Source organism: Rhinoderma darwinii, chromosome 2 (genome assembly GCF_050947455.1).
Source record: "Rhinoderma darwinii isolate aRhiDar2 chromosome 2, aRhiDar2.hap1, whole genome shotgun sequence".
Classification (NCBI taxonomy): Eukaryota; Metazoa; Chordata; class Amphibia; order Anura; family Rhinodermatidae; genus Rhinoderma; species Rhinoderma darwinii.
In genome coordinates, this window is record NC_134688.1 from 102,115,363 (window position 1) to 102,131,652 (window position 16,290).

General features: G+C 42.4%; 1 protein-coding gene across 1 annotated transcript; it reads left to right on the plus strand.

Annotated features, from left to right (window-relative positions):
• The first annotated feature begins 505 nt into the window (after nt 1-505).
• DDIT3 (DNA damage inducible transcript 3) lies at nt 506-10,982 on the plus strand. Its single transcript, XM_075850163.1, has 4 exons — nt 506-632; nt 6,409-6,451; nt 7,370-7,546; nt 9,543-10,982. Exons 3-4 carry the CDS (start codon nt 7,403-7,405, stop codon nt 10,029-10,031), a joined length of 633 nt encoding a protein of 210 aa, XP_075706278.1. The 5' UTR covers nt 506-632; nt 6,409-6,451; nt 7,370-7,402; the 3' UTR covers nt 10,032-10,982.
• The last annotated feature ends 5,308 nt before the right edge of the window (nt 10,983-16,290 follow it).

Below are 16,290 nucleotides of genomic sequence, written 5' to 3' on the forward strand. Positions count from 1 at the left end.
CGTTCAATGCTGTATTCATCCTCACAAGCAGCAGACTATTGCATGACTCCCCCACTACACATTCATGAGCAGCAAGCAGTGGACACATGGAGGCTTTATCGTGTGAGGACCAGCTAAAGCTCGGGAAGTCCCCCTGGATCTGATCACTTAAACTTGGCCACGGCTTGCCAGCTCTTGCATCATCCTCTCTGACTCATCCTAACCCGTGACTTCCAGCAAGACACTTCCGCATCTCATCCCCTTCCATTACGCACATCCGCAAACCCGCTCACACCCCTTTTTGCGTCTCAAGCCTCGATCTGGAATCTAAATCTGCTTTTTCATTGGCTTTTTGCGCAAGCCTTATATTAAATAACATACAACATTGAGAGACATAGTAAAGAGACGGCCGGCCGAAGCTAATGATTGGCCAGCGTCACCTGTGGTCACGTGCCATGTATCGGCGGTGCCATTGGCTCAAATTGTCATATATAAAGCAGGTTTCGGCATTTCGACCTTCAGTCGTTTTGCAAAAGACGCAGACGATGATTAACATGAGCTCCTGGTCTTCAAACGAGAACCCACTCGCCACCACCCTGCGCCGCCGCGGTCACTGTCCCTGTCACCAGAGAACAGACCCTACGTGGAGGAAGGTAATCGGTTACTATGTAATCGTATTGGAGCTGATTAAATTTTGTTGTTGTAATGATCTAATGTGTCACGCACGAGTTGTAGGATGTTTGAGGCTCTGATGGTTGCCGTAAACAATACTGTCAGCAGTCCCCACTAAAACTGTCTGTGTCCCCTGTCCCCCCCCCTACAATATCTATTGTCCCCTTACTGTAGGTGGGATAATTCCGTTGGTCTCAGATAACCAGTAACAAACGATTGTGGTGATCGTGTGACTAATATATAACCAATAACATATTTATTTTTCCTGTTCCAAGGTTACTATTTCTTACGTTTGTGGTTATTAAACTTGAATTTTGCAGTTAGAAGTTGAGTTTAGAGGCTCTGTCACCAGATTCTCTAGCAACGTTTTTGTTTTTTAAAAAAAACGTTCATTTTTGGCCAAGTTATGAGCTATTTTATATATATATATATGCAAATGAGCTTTGAAACGGACAACTGGGCATGTATTGTGTTTTTAGCTGGGTGTTGTGAATAGAAGTGTATGACGCTGACCAATCAGTGACCAGTCAGTGTCATGCACTCCTCTCCATTCATTTACAAGCAGCGATGTGCAGCCACATGCACAAGTGTCCTGATAATAAATACACATGATCTCCAGCCAGGACGTCATGTGTATTCACAATCCTGACACTTCTGAATCTTTTCTGTGAGATTCCAGCAAGCCACGTGTAATCTCTTGCTGGAAATCTCAGAGAAAAGAGTCAGAAGTGTCAGGATTCTCAATACACATGACGTCCAGGCTGGATGATCATGTGTATTCATTATCAGGACACTTGATTAACGTTAATCAAGTGTCCTGATAATGAATACACATGACCATGCAGCCTGGACGTCATGTGTATTGAGAATCCTGACTCGCAAGAGAAACGAAATCTCGTTTAGCTCCGTAATCTCGCGAGATTTCGTTTTTCTTGCTGCAATCTCAGAGAAAAGATTCAGAAGTGTCAGGATTCTGAGTACACACGACGTCCAGGCTGGATTTCATATGTATTCATTATCAGGACACTTGTGTATGTGGCTGCACATCGTTCTAGTAAGAACGCTGTGCTGCTTGTAAATGAATGGAGATGAGTGTTTGACACTGATTGGTCAGCGTCATACACGTAAACACGCCCAGTTAAAAACAATACACGCCCAGTTGTCCATTTCAAAGCTCATTTGCATATATATAAAATAGCTCATAACTTGGCCAAAAATGAAAGTTTTAAAAAAAACAAAAAACTTTACTGTTATCTACATTGTAGCGCCGATCACATGCAATAGGAGATAGGGATTTGATAATCTGGTGACCGAGACTAAGTTCTGTAACTTTCTTGAATCTTTTCTTTGCCTCGTTTTATTTTGGTCAGATCTTTCGCCTTGTTCGCATACTAGTTGAGATGACGTCATATCCGGGCCACTGGAGGCCTGGTCATGTGACATGACGTCAGTGCACATGGTCTGAAAACAAAGCAGTCACACACATTGGACAAGTGCAGGATTTAGATCAGTCAATGATTGTTGGTTAGAAATTCAGATAAACATTTATTGCAACTCCATGATGGCTGAGGGTAATCTTATAACAAAAGAAACCCCGAAACTGGAAGGCCGACATGGAGATGTGTTCATCGGAGTTGTGTATTGGGTCACTTGTGCGACCACTAAGGGTATATTTACATGGCTTATTTTTGGGCTGAGAACGGCTGAAAAATTGGAAGCAGAACGCCTCCAAACATTGCTCATTGATTTCAATGGGAAAAACGGCGTTCTGCTCCGACTGGGCTTTTTCTTTTACGTGGCCGTTTTGTAAAATGGCTGCGTAAAAAAGCGCATGTAATTTCTTGAGCCGGTTTTCATTGACTCTGTAGAAAAACGGCTGTAAAAACACATCGCAAAACATGAGTTGCTGAAAATCACGAGCCGGTTTCCCTTGAAAACTGCTTGTGTGCGCACGTACCCTGACGGTGGTTCTGCAATTGATGACCCACAAAGTAGTGTAGGAGGGTCCGTTACTTCTGGCCATGCATCGGGCGGTAGTTTTCTGGTCCCATTGGACGTGTGTGAACACTTTGCGTGGCTATAAGGGCCAATATCGCCTAAAATGTCTATGGAGACGTCGTCTTAATGAATGTTTGTTGGACAATGTTTCCCTCCTGTAAATGATATACAGGAGATAACCAGAATACATTAATTGCTTAGAAATGGCGACAGTCTTTATTAGTGTTGCTCTGGACACGGAGATGTTTGGTCATTATATGAACTATTATAATGGAGTTCTCCTCCACATATGAAAACTTCTCACTGCGGGTTGTGTCTTCCTATAATCATGTCCGGGCAGGACTCCAGTAATACTTCAGTTAACCAGTCGAGGAAATAGTGACTAAAATGACATGTGCATAAGAGCCCAGATTAGACACTCGGGTTGTAGCGCACTATGCTTGTCCTTTTAAATTATATTTGTGGGACTACCGTATAATCGCCTTTCCACAGGAGCAGTGACAAACGTCTGACTGCTGGGCCCCGTGTGCCCTTTTTGAATGGAGCAGTGAGTGGACACGCGCACGCTGCCACTTTAGTAATTTTCTATGGGACTGATTGTAAAGCCAGGTGCTGTACTTGGAGGGGGGGGGGGGGGTTGTCCAGACTACATCATATTTAGGGTGAGTTCACACTGAGTTTTTTTACATGGAAGCCGTGCCGCAAAAGTGCCAAAAAACAGCTGAAAATTATTTTCAATGGGAGGCGGAGTTTTTTTTTTTTTTTTTTTCCCGCAAGTGGAAAAACCGTCTCGCGGGTAAAAGGGACATGCCCTATCTTTGGGTGTTTACGACTCTGACCACCCATTGACTTCAATGGGAGGCAGAGTAAGCGTATTTCGCTGCGTTTTATGCCTGCGGCGCTCAATGGCCTCGGGTGAAAATCGGCGTGCAGGCAGAGGAAAATCTGCCTCAAAATTCCAAATGGAATTTTGAGGCAGATTTTCCTCCTGCAAAAGCTCAGTGTGAACCCAGCCTTAAAGGTTCCTCAATGTAAAAATATTTAGTGTTTTAGTTCTGACCAACCCATATAATTATAACCCGTATGTAATGTTTACATCACTGGGGCAACTAGTGAATAGCTATTAAGTGCTAGGGTTATGGCAATGAGACCTGCCTAAAGAAAACTGTTAAACATTCAATGTAAGTTTTAGAAATCTTTCCTATAGGTCCCATCTGCAGCTGTATTATCACTAGATTAAGATTACTGTACTGGTCCCTTAATACTTGCTGGACTAGCTAAATTATCACTGGACGTCAGAAGGGATATTTAACCCCTTAATGACCGGGCCATTTTGCACGTTAATGACCAAGGATTATTTTTTGTTTTTTCACGGTCGCATTCCAAGAGTCGTAACTCTTTTTGTATTCCGTCTATATAGCCGTATAAGGGCTTGTTTTTTGCGGGACGAGTTGTATTTTGTAATTGCACCATTTCTAGATGCTTATAATATATTGATTAACTTTTATTAACTTTATTTTAGGAGAGAATTGAAAATAAGCAGCTATTCCAGCATTGATTTTCACGTTATAAATTTACGCCGTTTACTATGCAGCGTACATAACATGTTCACTTTATTCTATGGGTCGGCACGATTACGAGGATACCAAATATATGTTAAGGTTTTATATGTTTTTTTTCTACGTTTGCACAATAAAAAGCCTTTTAGAAAAAAATTACTTGTTTTTGCATCGCCGCGTTCCAAGAGCCGTAACGTTATTTTTCCATCAATGTGGCCGTACGTGGGCTTGATTATTGCGGGACAATGTGTAGTTTTCATTAGTACTATTTTGGGGTACATAGGACTTATAGATTAATTTTTATTTAATTTTTTATGGGGGGAATAGGAGAAAAGAGAATTTTGCTGTTTTTTTTTTGGATGCCGTTCATCCGGCGGTTTAATTAATGTGTTAATTTTATTCAAGTTGTTACGATCGCGGGGATACCATATATGTGTATGTGTGATTTTTGTTTTGACACTTTTACTAAATCCACTTTTTGGGCAAAAAAGGTCGTTTTATTTGATTTTCACTGTAATTATTTATTTTTTTTCACCAACTTTATTTAACTGATTGCCATATTTTTTTTTTAGTCCCACCAGGGGACTTCACTATGCGATGTGCCGATCGCATATATAATGCTTTGGTATACGGAAGCATTATTGCCTGTCAGTGTAAAACTGACAGGCAACCTGTTAGGTGATGCCTCCAACATCGCCTAACAGGCAGATGCTGAAGGCAGACCTGGGGGTTAGACCCCCCGCTGCCATGGAAACCCGACCGGCGAACCGCAATTTGTTTGTGGGGGCACCGATCGGGTGACAGAGGGAGCTCCCTCCCTCTGTCAAACACATTAGATGCCGCTGTCACTATTGACAGCGGCATTTAATGGGTTAAACTGCCGGAATCGGAGCGCGCTTCGATTCCGGCAGTTGCAGCAGGAGCCAGGCTGTGTATAACAGTCGTGCTCCTGCCGCTGATCGCGTGGGTACACTGTCAGTACCCACGCGATCACAGGACGGATATATCCGTCCTCCTGCGCGAACTAGCAGCTGCTGAGGACGGATATATCCGTCCTTCGGCGTTAAGAGGTTAATTTATAACTGACTCTAAAGGGAGCGAAGTGGAGCCCTCATCCATTGAAGTGCTTGGCTGGCAACCTATTGGTATACAGTGGAGCTGATCATAGACTTGTGTAATGGGAAACACCGTAAGAGTTCCCTAAAAATCCTCAGCACTTGCGTCTTTCTGAAGCTAGCTATACACGAGGCTAGTTGGCACAATCGGGTTATCATACACTTGGCAATCTAGTATTGCCACTCTAAATGCCATAGTTTGATTGGTGGGGATCTAAGTTCGGAAACATTCAGTCACTGCTAGAAGGAAGGACAAACTCTGCTGACTGCTGTGCCCCTTCTGCACTAAGGAGAGCTAGAAAAGGGGAAAATAAAGTCTATACAGTCCATATAAAGCCTTTACACAGATAAATCCAGCTCCTGAGAGGGCCACTGATGCCCTGTTCACATAACGTTTGTGACGTACACCAAACAAGCTTAATGTGTCCATGGGGCTCAATTAGCCTGACGGAGGCTGAAATGGTGTGTACGTTTAATGTGTGGATTATGCTATTCCATACAAGATCCATTTACGAAACGTACTGCGCTATGTTTTTTTTTTTTTTTACCATGGGAGCCTAGGGATAATGTATGATGTGCGGTGGGAGCTTTTCCCAGCATATACATTAAACAGGCCTAAACTTGCTGTGAAAGTGACCTTTTTACAGACCCCTAGTGGGCTCTCTTGGAGCAGGACCTTGGTTCACATGATTCATATTTGATCGGCGTCTGCACTGAATTTGTAGCCTGGTATGTCTAATGCATGTGTCCCCATTGGCACGCTGCTCATGGCATCCGAAGTGGATTGCAAACTCACAGCATGCCCCATTGTACAGTTTAGCAGCAGATTTCACACTTGTTATGCTGTGGATTTCATCCTTTGCAGTGGAATGTCATGTTTTGTGGCTCAGTTGATGCTTCTGAATGTCTCGGCCAGGATCACATTCGCATTTTTTTTTTTTACATTTCTTACCTTTCTGATCCACTTCTGGCTCCGGCTCCAAATACTGACCTGCAAACTGCATCAAAACTGTGTGATCCTGGCCGAACTTGCATTATTTCTCCTGGGACACAACTTATGTATTTCTGTATCTATTCTGTTTCAGTGTTGGAAGAGGAAGACTATCTTTATTCATCATCACACCTGAGGTAACCTGCAATATTACTTAAAATCTGCATGTCCATTAATCAGAATTGCTGCTTTTCTGTTGCAGGTTTTCCCCATTGAATTCAATGGCGTGGTAATGCCTGCGACAAATAGCAAATGTTTTTTTTTTGTTTTTTTTTAACTACATGCAAATCGGCATTGGCAACAAGGCCTTAAAGGGTAACTAAATGTTCAACAAACTTGTGACATGTCAGAAGTTCTGATTGGTGGGTGTCTCAGTGCTCAGACACCCACCAATTGCTAAAACGAAGCGGCAGAAGTGCTCGTGTGAGAACTGAGCCGCTTCTTTTCTGATTGGGTTTTTCCGGAAGTCAATATAGCGTTGTACGGACTCAATATTAAGTCTGAGCCCGTACTCGGCCTATATGGAAAATGCCGAACAGAAACAAAGCAGCAGAGCACTAACCTGAGCACTTCTGCCACTTTGTTTTAGGGATTGGTGGGGGTCTCTGTGCTCTGACTCCTCCACTAATCAAAACTTGACATGTCACTATGACGCATCAAAGTTTAAAGGGTAACTAAACAGTCAAACTGAACCCAGTTGTAATATTGGAAGCCTCGGATAGGAGTTCTCAATGCAGATCCGTAAGGGCATATTAACATGTAGCGATTGAGGTGCGGTTAAAAAAATGCGTTGACAAAACTTGAACTATAACCGCATGCAGCCATATAAAAAGTGATAAAACTGCATGTGTTTCAGATGCAGTTTATAACTGCACCTCGACGTGTATATACCCTAAACGCGTGCGTTCTGAAGCGTGGCTGTTAAATGCACACGTAATAGCAACTTATAGATCTAGTTTATGCAGCATCTATAACAAGTGGTATGCAGAGTACTCTTGACTTTGTAGAATTTCTGAGGAATGAACATTTTTTTTTTTTTTTTTTTTTTTCCCTAGTGTGGTGGATTTTGTGCAACAAGACTGCCAAAAATGATGGCAGAATCCTTGGCGTTCTCCGGCACTGCCGGCCCCTTGTCGGGCTTGGAGCTGGAGGCCTGGTATGAGGACCTAGAAGACATCTTGTCCTTGGAAACAAAAAATACTGCGGCCCTCCAGTTGGTAACAGATGAGCAGGTCAGTGCTGGTATGAGGTAGTGACTTTATATAGTAATAACATTTGTAGACTGGTACTCTTGCCAGTTCAACATTTTCCAAAGATTGTGATTAAGGGTAGGGCTACGCGGTAGGTGGTTGCACAAAACAAAGCGTGCAGTGGCCTCATTGCGATATTGCAAGTAGTGATTAAAAATCTGGTTGTATTGCAACAAGTGACTTGCAGCCACCACAGCTGTTGAGAAATCGGCTTTTTTTTTTTTTTTTCTGCGCAAAAACATGCAAGCTACTTTTCCAGCTAAGAGTTCAATACAAGGTGTCGGCTACTTTCACATGTTTGCGTCTTTAAAGGGGTTTTCCAGTCCCATAAAACTGATGGCCTATCCTTGGTTGGGGTTAAGCACCCCCGCAGATCAGCTGTTTTGAAGGGGCCGCACTGCTCGTCTGAACGCTGCTTCCCCTTCATTTCTGCGGCTCACACTGAATTGCTGACACGCTTGTCTCCGCAGTTCACAGTATTAGACTTCTCCCATTCACTTCGCTTTAAAGAAAGCTGAGATACTGTGAACCGCCGCTACAAGTGTCAGCGACTCAGAGTGCAGTGAAGGCAACAAAGGTGTAGCTGCACTCGTAAAAGCGCTGTAGCCCCTTCAAAACGGCTATCAAGGGAAATGGGGATAAGTTGATGCATGTTCAATAAAATAAACATTTCTCATCTATTAACCCCTTAAGGACACAGACAATTTTGGCCTTGAGGACAGCAATTTTTTTTACATTTCCCTCTTTGCATCCCGACGCTCATAACTCTTATTTTTTGTACGACGTAGTTGTATGAGACTTTGTTTTTTGCGGGACGAGTTGTACTTAATGTATTTGTACCAAAAAATGGTACGTACATAATCGTTTAATTTCTATAAATTTGTAATTAGATTAAAATGCAGATAAAAAGCAGTTGCGCAGCAGTTTTAATATATATTTTTTTTTTTTACACCGATCATCATAAATGTTATACATTTGTTGTACAGGTTGTTACGGTCGTGGCGATACCAAATATGTCTTTCACGTTTTGGGACTTATATTTAAAAAAGTTTATTATAAAAAATGTGTGTTTTATTTACTTATTTATTTACCATTAATTTATTTTTATTTTTTTTACATTCATTGAACTGTCTTTTTTTTTATTTTATTTTTTTTAATCCCATAAAGGGATTTATCATTTTGATTTTATAACTGCAATGTACTGGCGTAGATCTATATGCCAGTACATTAGCCTGTGTACTGATTGTACACAGGCAGTTGTTAGGGCATACCTCAGTATGCCCCAACAACAGGAAATATTTTCAGACAGCCCTGGGGTCCTTCACTGGACCCTGGGCTGTCTGGCCATATGAGTTGTGGGCTTTGATCGCGTCAGTTATTTTCTGTGACGCGATCAATGTGCAGTCCCCCCTCTTTGAACGCCGCGATCAGCTTTCATCGTGGCGTTCAAAGGGTCAACAGCGGAGAGAAGATGTTTCTCTCCTCTCCACTGTCAGAGCGGGTCCGTGGCTGTGTATTACAGCCGTTGCCCCGCTCTCGATCTCGCGCACAGACGCGCGCAGGGACGGCTGTCACACAGGACGAGTATGCTCGTCCTAATGCGCGAAGTGCTCACCGCTTAGGACGAGCATACTCGTCCTGTGTCGGCAACCAGTTAATACTGTAATGTTTAACATTATTAACTCTGTTCTGTTTAGAAATTTGGTTGCCTCTGGTATTGTCAACCAGCAGCAATCCAGTTAGGTTGTCACACAGCTTGTCTCCTGTCCAACTTATTGGAGGCTCTGCACGCGCACCGATGTTAGGTTCCCTACTCTCTACTGCACGTACTGTCCTTCAGTATTAGAGAAATCTAGGCATGGAGGGTAGATGGGGAGCTACATTGCTGCTGCACACAGCACCCCAACTTTCCTTGTAGATGATATTTGTTGCAGTTTTATTCCAGTTTTCATTTCTATATCTTCCATTCTCCACCCAGGTGGAATCTCAGGATAGCTCTCCTTACCTTTGGACATTTCAGTCAATAGACTCGACTTTACCAGTGAACTTTACTGATGAAGAAGTGGTTGCTTTGGAAACGGTGGTTGATCAGTTGCCTTCTGAGGTTTTGGCATTTCTATCCCAGGGATCACACAATGACTTTGATGTTCCATCCACTTCAGAGTCTTTAAATAAGCAACAGGATGGGGCCCTCGATGTGGACTCTGGCTGCAGTAGTTGTCCATCCCAAACCCATACAGAGGATGAAGACTCGAGTAGCAGCCAATGTGGAACTAAGAGGAAGAGGAACACCCAACCTAGAGGAGGAAAGGTCCGAATGAAGGAAAAAGAAAACGAGAGTGAAAGGACAGTTGGTCACTTAGTGACTGAGAATGAACGTCTGAAAGGAGAGATTGAACGTCTTACTCTGGAGGTGGAGAAGACCAGGAAGTCTCTCATAGAAAGAATGGTTAATCTTAAAAAATGAACCATTAACCCTGAAAGTGATACAAACAGTTGAACAAGATGGAAAACGGTCTTGTCAGGATCGTTGTATGGACATATATAAGTGTGGGTTGTATAGACAAGCCTCCATCTAGCATTTATAGTGTCATGACTTAATTTAAAGGCCTCATTCACATATATTATGGGTGCACACCACCAGGTTTTCCTATTCCACTAGATGCTATAAACAGATATTTTACTTCTTTGGAAACATAACCCTGTCATACTTATTTGCATGAGGCCTAAAGCAGTGTTCACACAGGGCTAGCTCACTAAAACACAATCTATAGTATTGCATGTAAAACTGGACATATATAGTCCCACTATGCAGGTTGTATTAACTGAAGAGAAGTTATTAGCTTGCACCTCAGATCTCTGCTATGGTGCTATACAATAGAGGAAAAGACACTACACAACCACCATGGGGATGTTCACAAGTTATTCTGATGGTAATCTCCCCTTGCTAACTGTTATATTCAGTTCACATAGCCACCCTGCTTGCTGGAATATATACAGACAAGTCATTCAAATGCACCTAGTATAATTTTTGCACTTATAACGCCAGCATACGCCATTTGTGTCTGACCTGGTGTACATTAGATTCTTTCTTAAACATGGCCACAAACCTCTAGCTCAGTATAAATGGAATGGGGCAAATCTAGCAATAGGATTGGATCCAATCATAAAGCTTTGTCTTTGACTAAAACAATCATGATCTTGGCATAAAGTATAGCAAACCAATAAATTATACCCTACCTGCTCTGTAAATAAATTATTACTATTTCTGAAATATAATTGTTAAAGATGCATGACTTGCCTTCAGATAACTTTACTACAGGTAATAAATCTCACTTTTTTTTTTTTGTATGGAATAATCTAAAGTAGGTTTTCTCTCTGCAGAATTGTTCATATCTTATTAGAAAATGACCATACGTAATGACAAAAAAATTATGTAAACGGCTCTTTTTTTTGCATACCAGTGATATTCTGGGTAGCTAACCCTTCCCGTTGTAATTTCTACAGTACAATTTGGCAATTCGTAGCGTTACACCACTTAGGCCTCGTTCAGATGGTGTTAATACGTGTTAAGGTTGGGTTTACATGGGATGGGGATGGAAATGCTATGAATTTTCCACTGTAAAATCCACTTACTGTGCTGTGGCGTCATCTCCTACATTGAAAGGGGTGAACATTCAGGACAGAATAAACGTGTATTTGAAAATTCAGAGCATGCGGATGAGATTTGTTGTTCTCACCCACATGGCTGGTGCTGAAATCCACAGCATTTCCATTATGTGAATTCAACCTAGAAGTCAATTTCAGATGCTCACACCCAGACCAGCTGAGATTCTACAGAGCCGAACTTACTGCACCATATCCAACTATTATGGCCTAAATGACTCCATGATCTAAGTGAGTGAAGGCAAACTTCATGCCTCTTATGACTTCTGTTACTGGCCTGGTAACAGGCCCAGGAGGTGATTTATATTCATAAGATGCCATTATTTTCTATACGCTAGTAAGTCATCAATAACATGTAAAGTGGTCCAAGAAAAGGAAGGCCAATACAGTTTCTGATATTCCAAGTGAAATTGCCAAGTTGGGTGATGTGAGGGTGCCTGTCTCAGAAATGGCAGCTGTAGTGGATACTGATCTCCCTAACAGCCCAGCTAGTAGTCTGGGAGATGGTAATGCCGGGAAGGCAAGACAATTAGCAGTTGTAGGGTCTTCTATAATCAGGAAGACTAAATTAATTGTTTGTCACCAAGACCACCTCAACGGAATCATTTGCAGACTCCCTGGTGCCAGGGTTAGGCATGTGGTGGATAAATTACTGGGAGGGGCTGGTGATCCAGCTGTTGTGGTCCATGTAGGTACCAATGGCAGAATACATGGTAGGTGGAGGAGCCTTAAGAATAATTTTAAAGAACTAGGCTACAAGCTGAAGTGAAGGAGCTCCAAGGTTGTATTGTCAGGAATACTGCCTGTGCCATGCGCATCACAGGAAAGACAGCAGGAGCTCTGAGTTAAATGCATGGCTTAAAGGGAAAGTGTTGCTAGAAAATGGTAACTTTTCTTTTAGTTAAACAATTATTTAAGTGATTGCATGTTTTAATTTTTTCACAAGTCAGGAAATATTATAAATTAGATTCTAATTTATAACATTTCCATGTGCTGAGCACTTGAGGGAGCAGTTCCCAAAATTGCAGCATGGTCAATATGGTAAAGCAACCTCAGTGCTTTATGCTGTAAATCTGGGGTAGACACACTCTACTGTCCTCACACAGTCCCCCCTCCCTTAATCTGGCTAGTGCCAGGAGAAGGAGGGGTTTGAATCTTCAAACATCCTACACTGTGTGCTGCCATTTTCTGAGCAACTGCACAGTGTAGGAGGATTAGATACAGTGCTCAGACAGTGTAACACGAACATACACTAACCTAATACAGACTTCACATAAAAACATAAATTACCTTCTCCCGCCTCTGCTCCTATTCCTTGCGCCTTCACTGCCTTGAACATATAGCCGGAAGTTGTCCTCTTACCTGTCCGGCAGCAGCTTCCGGTCCACATGAAAATGGCGCTGGATTTTGCTCTGCAAACGAGCTTCATTTTGACCCCATTTTGGAAACCACCCATTGAGGAATTATCTAGATGTATAAAGAGCATTTTGGCCACATAGGTTTTTTTTGCAGAAATTATTGGACTTAGGACATAAAAAATAAAATCTGCATTTTTTTAAATTTCCACAAGGACTAAAGGGGAAAGAGAACGGCAAAATTTGTAAAGCAATTTCTTCCGAGTAAAACAATACCCCACGTGTGGTAAACGGCTGTTTGGACACACGGCATGGCTTAGAAGGGACAGAGTGCTATTTGGCTCTTGTAGATCACATGTAGCAGGAATGGTTTGCAAAGCCCCCAATGGGACAAAACAATGAAAATGCCCAAAAAGTGACTCCATTTAGAAAACTACACTCCTTGAGGAATTCATCTAGGGGTGTAGTGAGCATTTTAATCCCACAGGTTTTTTTTTAAGAGAATTTATTAGAATTGGGCAGTGAAAATAAAACCAATCCCTTGTCTTCATTAAGACGTAGCTTTAGGTAAAAATTTTACATTTTCTCAACAAATAAAGGAAAAAAAAGAACCCCAACATTTGTAAAGCAATGTCTCCTGATTATGGCAATACACCATATATGGTCATAAACTTCTGTTTGGGCACACGGCAGGGCTCAGAAGGAGCGCCATTTGGCTTTTGGAGTGCAGATTTTGCTGGATTGGTTTCTGGTCGCTATATCGCACTTTCAAAGCCCCTGTGGGACCAAAGCAGTGGAAACCCCCCCAGAAGTGACCCCATTTTGGAAACTACACCCCTCAAGGTATTAACCTAGGGATGTAGTGGGCATGTTAACCCTGCAGGTGTTTTGCAGAAATTAATGTGTACTCGATGTTGCAGAGCGAAAATTGAATTTTTTGCATAGATATGTGGTGCCCAGCTTGTGCCACAATAACAAGACAGCTCTCTAATTATTATGCAGTGTTTCCCGGATTTAGAAACACCCTACATCTTTTGCCTGGACATTTGACAGGGCTCAGGAATGAAAGAGTACAATATAAAATTGAGGCCTAATTTGGTGACTTACAAAGTATTGGTTCAAAATTGCATTGGCTCTGATGTGAAATAATAAAAGAAACCCCTGAGAAGTGACCCCATTTAGGAAACTGCACCCCTCAGGGCATTTATTAAGGGGCGTAGTGAGCATTTTCACCTTACAGGACTTTTCCATAAATGATTGTGCTGCGGATGGTGCAAAGTAAAAAGTTAAATTTTTCCCTAGATATGCTATTGCAGTGGCAAATATCTTGTGCCCAGCTTGTGCCACTGGGGAGACACCCCAAAAATAATTAAAAGGGTCCTCCGGTTATGGCGATGCCATATATGTGGAAGTAAACAGCTGTTTAGATACAATGTAGGGTTCAGAGAAGAGGGAGCACCAGTTGGGTTTTGGAGCGTGGATTTGCTTGGTAGTAGGGCTGACAATCTGCTAGCAACCTTCAAGATGCAGCGATCGCTTAATGGCAGGGATTGGAGCTAGCTCCGGTTCCTGATGTTACTGGTGGATGTCAGCTGTAACATAAATCTGACATACACCGCTGATGACGCCGTCAGGCCTAAACCGCTTCCATGCTAGACAGCCCGGGAGGCCAGTATTAGGCCTCCGGTTGCCATTGCAGCCACCGAAACCCCTGCAATTTGATTTCTGGGGTGCCGATGAGCTGCAAACAACTTAAATACAGCGATTGCTTTTGATTGCTGCATTTAAGGGGTTAATGGTGGGGATTGCAGCTCATTTCGGTCCCTGCCATTACATCCGGATGTCAGCTGTAATACATCGCTGATATCCAGCTATGATGGCAACAACTCAACTTCCATGATGTAGCCATACGGTAAATGTTGGGACGGGGTTAATGTAGATAAATGTAAAATTATGCATCTGGGTACCAACAATCTGCAGGCATCATATGTCCTAGGGGGCATTACACTGGGAGAGTCACTTGTTGAGAAGGATCTGGGTGTACTTGTAGATCCTAAACTAAACAGCATGCAATGTCAATCAGCTGCTTCTAAGGCCAGCAAGCTATTGTCATGTATTAAAAGAGGTATGGACTCGTGGGACTAGGGATGCACGATGCATCGAAACTTCGATACTGTTTCGATACTCTGCATCCCTAAACGGTTCGATACCGCTATTTCCTGTATTTCGATACTTCGCTGCGCAGCTCAGTATAGTAATACATGAATGTATGAGAGCGAGGCTGCAGCTGTGTGATACAGCCATTGCTTCGCTCCGGAGTCCTGATAACAAGTGCCACGGGGTCAGGATGATGCAATGCGGCTGCCGCTGCACTAATGAGCGGCGGCACTGAAGACAGAACATGGCGGGCGCACTACAAAACACCCCCATGTTGTCTTCAGTGCCTGCGCCGCCGCTCATTAGTACAGCGCCGGCCGCATCACCTCATGCTGACCGCGCGCGCACTTCCTGTCAGGAGCGGGGCAATGGTTGTATTACACAGCCGCAGCCCCGCTCTATTACAGCGGAGATCAGAGAAACCTCTCATCTCCGCCGTTATTCCCCTGAATGCTGCGATCACAGCAGACTGCAGCATTCAGGAGAAAATGAGAAGGGGGGGATGCCCCTGGATCGCATCACAGGGAATTCCTGTGACGCGATCGAGGGCCATACCATATATGGGCAGACAGTCCAGGGTCTATTGACGGACTCCAGGGCTGTCTTACCATATTTCTTGTTGTTAGGGCATACTGAGGTATGTCCTAACAACAGCCTGTGTGCTATCTGTCCACAGATATATATGATATATGTCAGTACATTAAAGTTTAAAAATAAAGTAAAAACAAAGTATTGTTAAATTTAAAAAAAATACACATACACCTTTTTTACAATAGACATTAAAATAAGTCTCAATACATAAAATATACACATTCAGTAATGGCGCGCATAACAATTTTTTTGCATCATTTATGATGTGTACGCTGTAAAAAAAAATGAAATAAACACGGCTTTCTATCACTTATTAATGTGAGGTACGATGAATTTAACCTCCATGTTCCTCACATTAATAGTAATTAACCCCATCATGTACCTCACACATTAATCCATTATGACTGAGAAACAGGATGGGATTAATTACTATTAATGTGAGGCGCATTCAAAATTCATAACACGTCGCGCCTCACATCAGAAAACTGAAGAATTTTTTTTTTTTTTATTACTGTTGGCAAAGTATCGAAATTGGTATCGAAATCGCAATACTAAACGAAGTATCGGTATCGAAGTCCAAATTCTGGTATCGTGACATCCCTACGTGGGACAGGGATATAATATTACCACTTTACAAAGCATTAGTGAGGCCTCATCTAGAATATGCAGTTCAGTTCTGGACTCCAGTTCATAGAAAGGATGCCCTGGAGTTGGAAAAAATACAAAGAAGAGCAACGACGCTAATAAGAGGCATGGAGAATCTAAGTTACGTGGAAACAGTAAAAGAACTAAACCTATTTAGCCTTGAAAAAAGACAACTAAGGGGGGACATGATTAACTTATATAAATATATGAATGGCACATACAAAAAATATGGTGAAATCCTGTTCCATGAAAAAAAAAAACTAAAAAACAAGGGGGCACTTCCTCCATCTGGAGAAAGAAAGGTTCAACCTG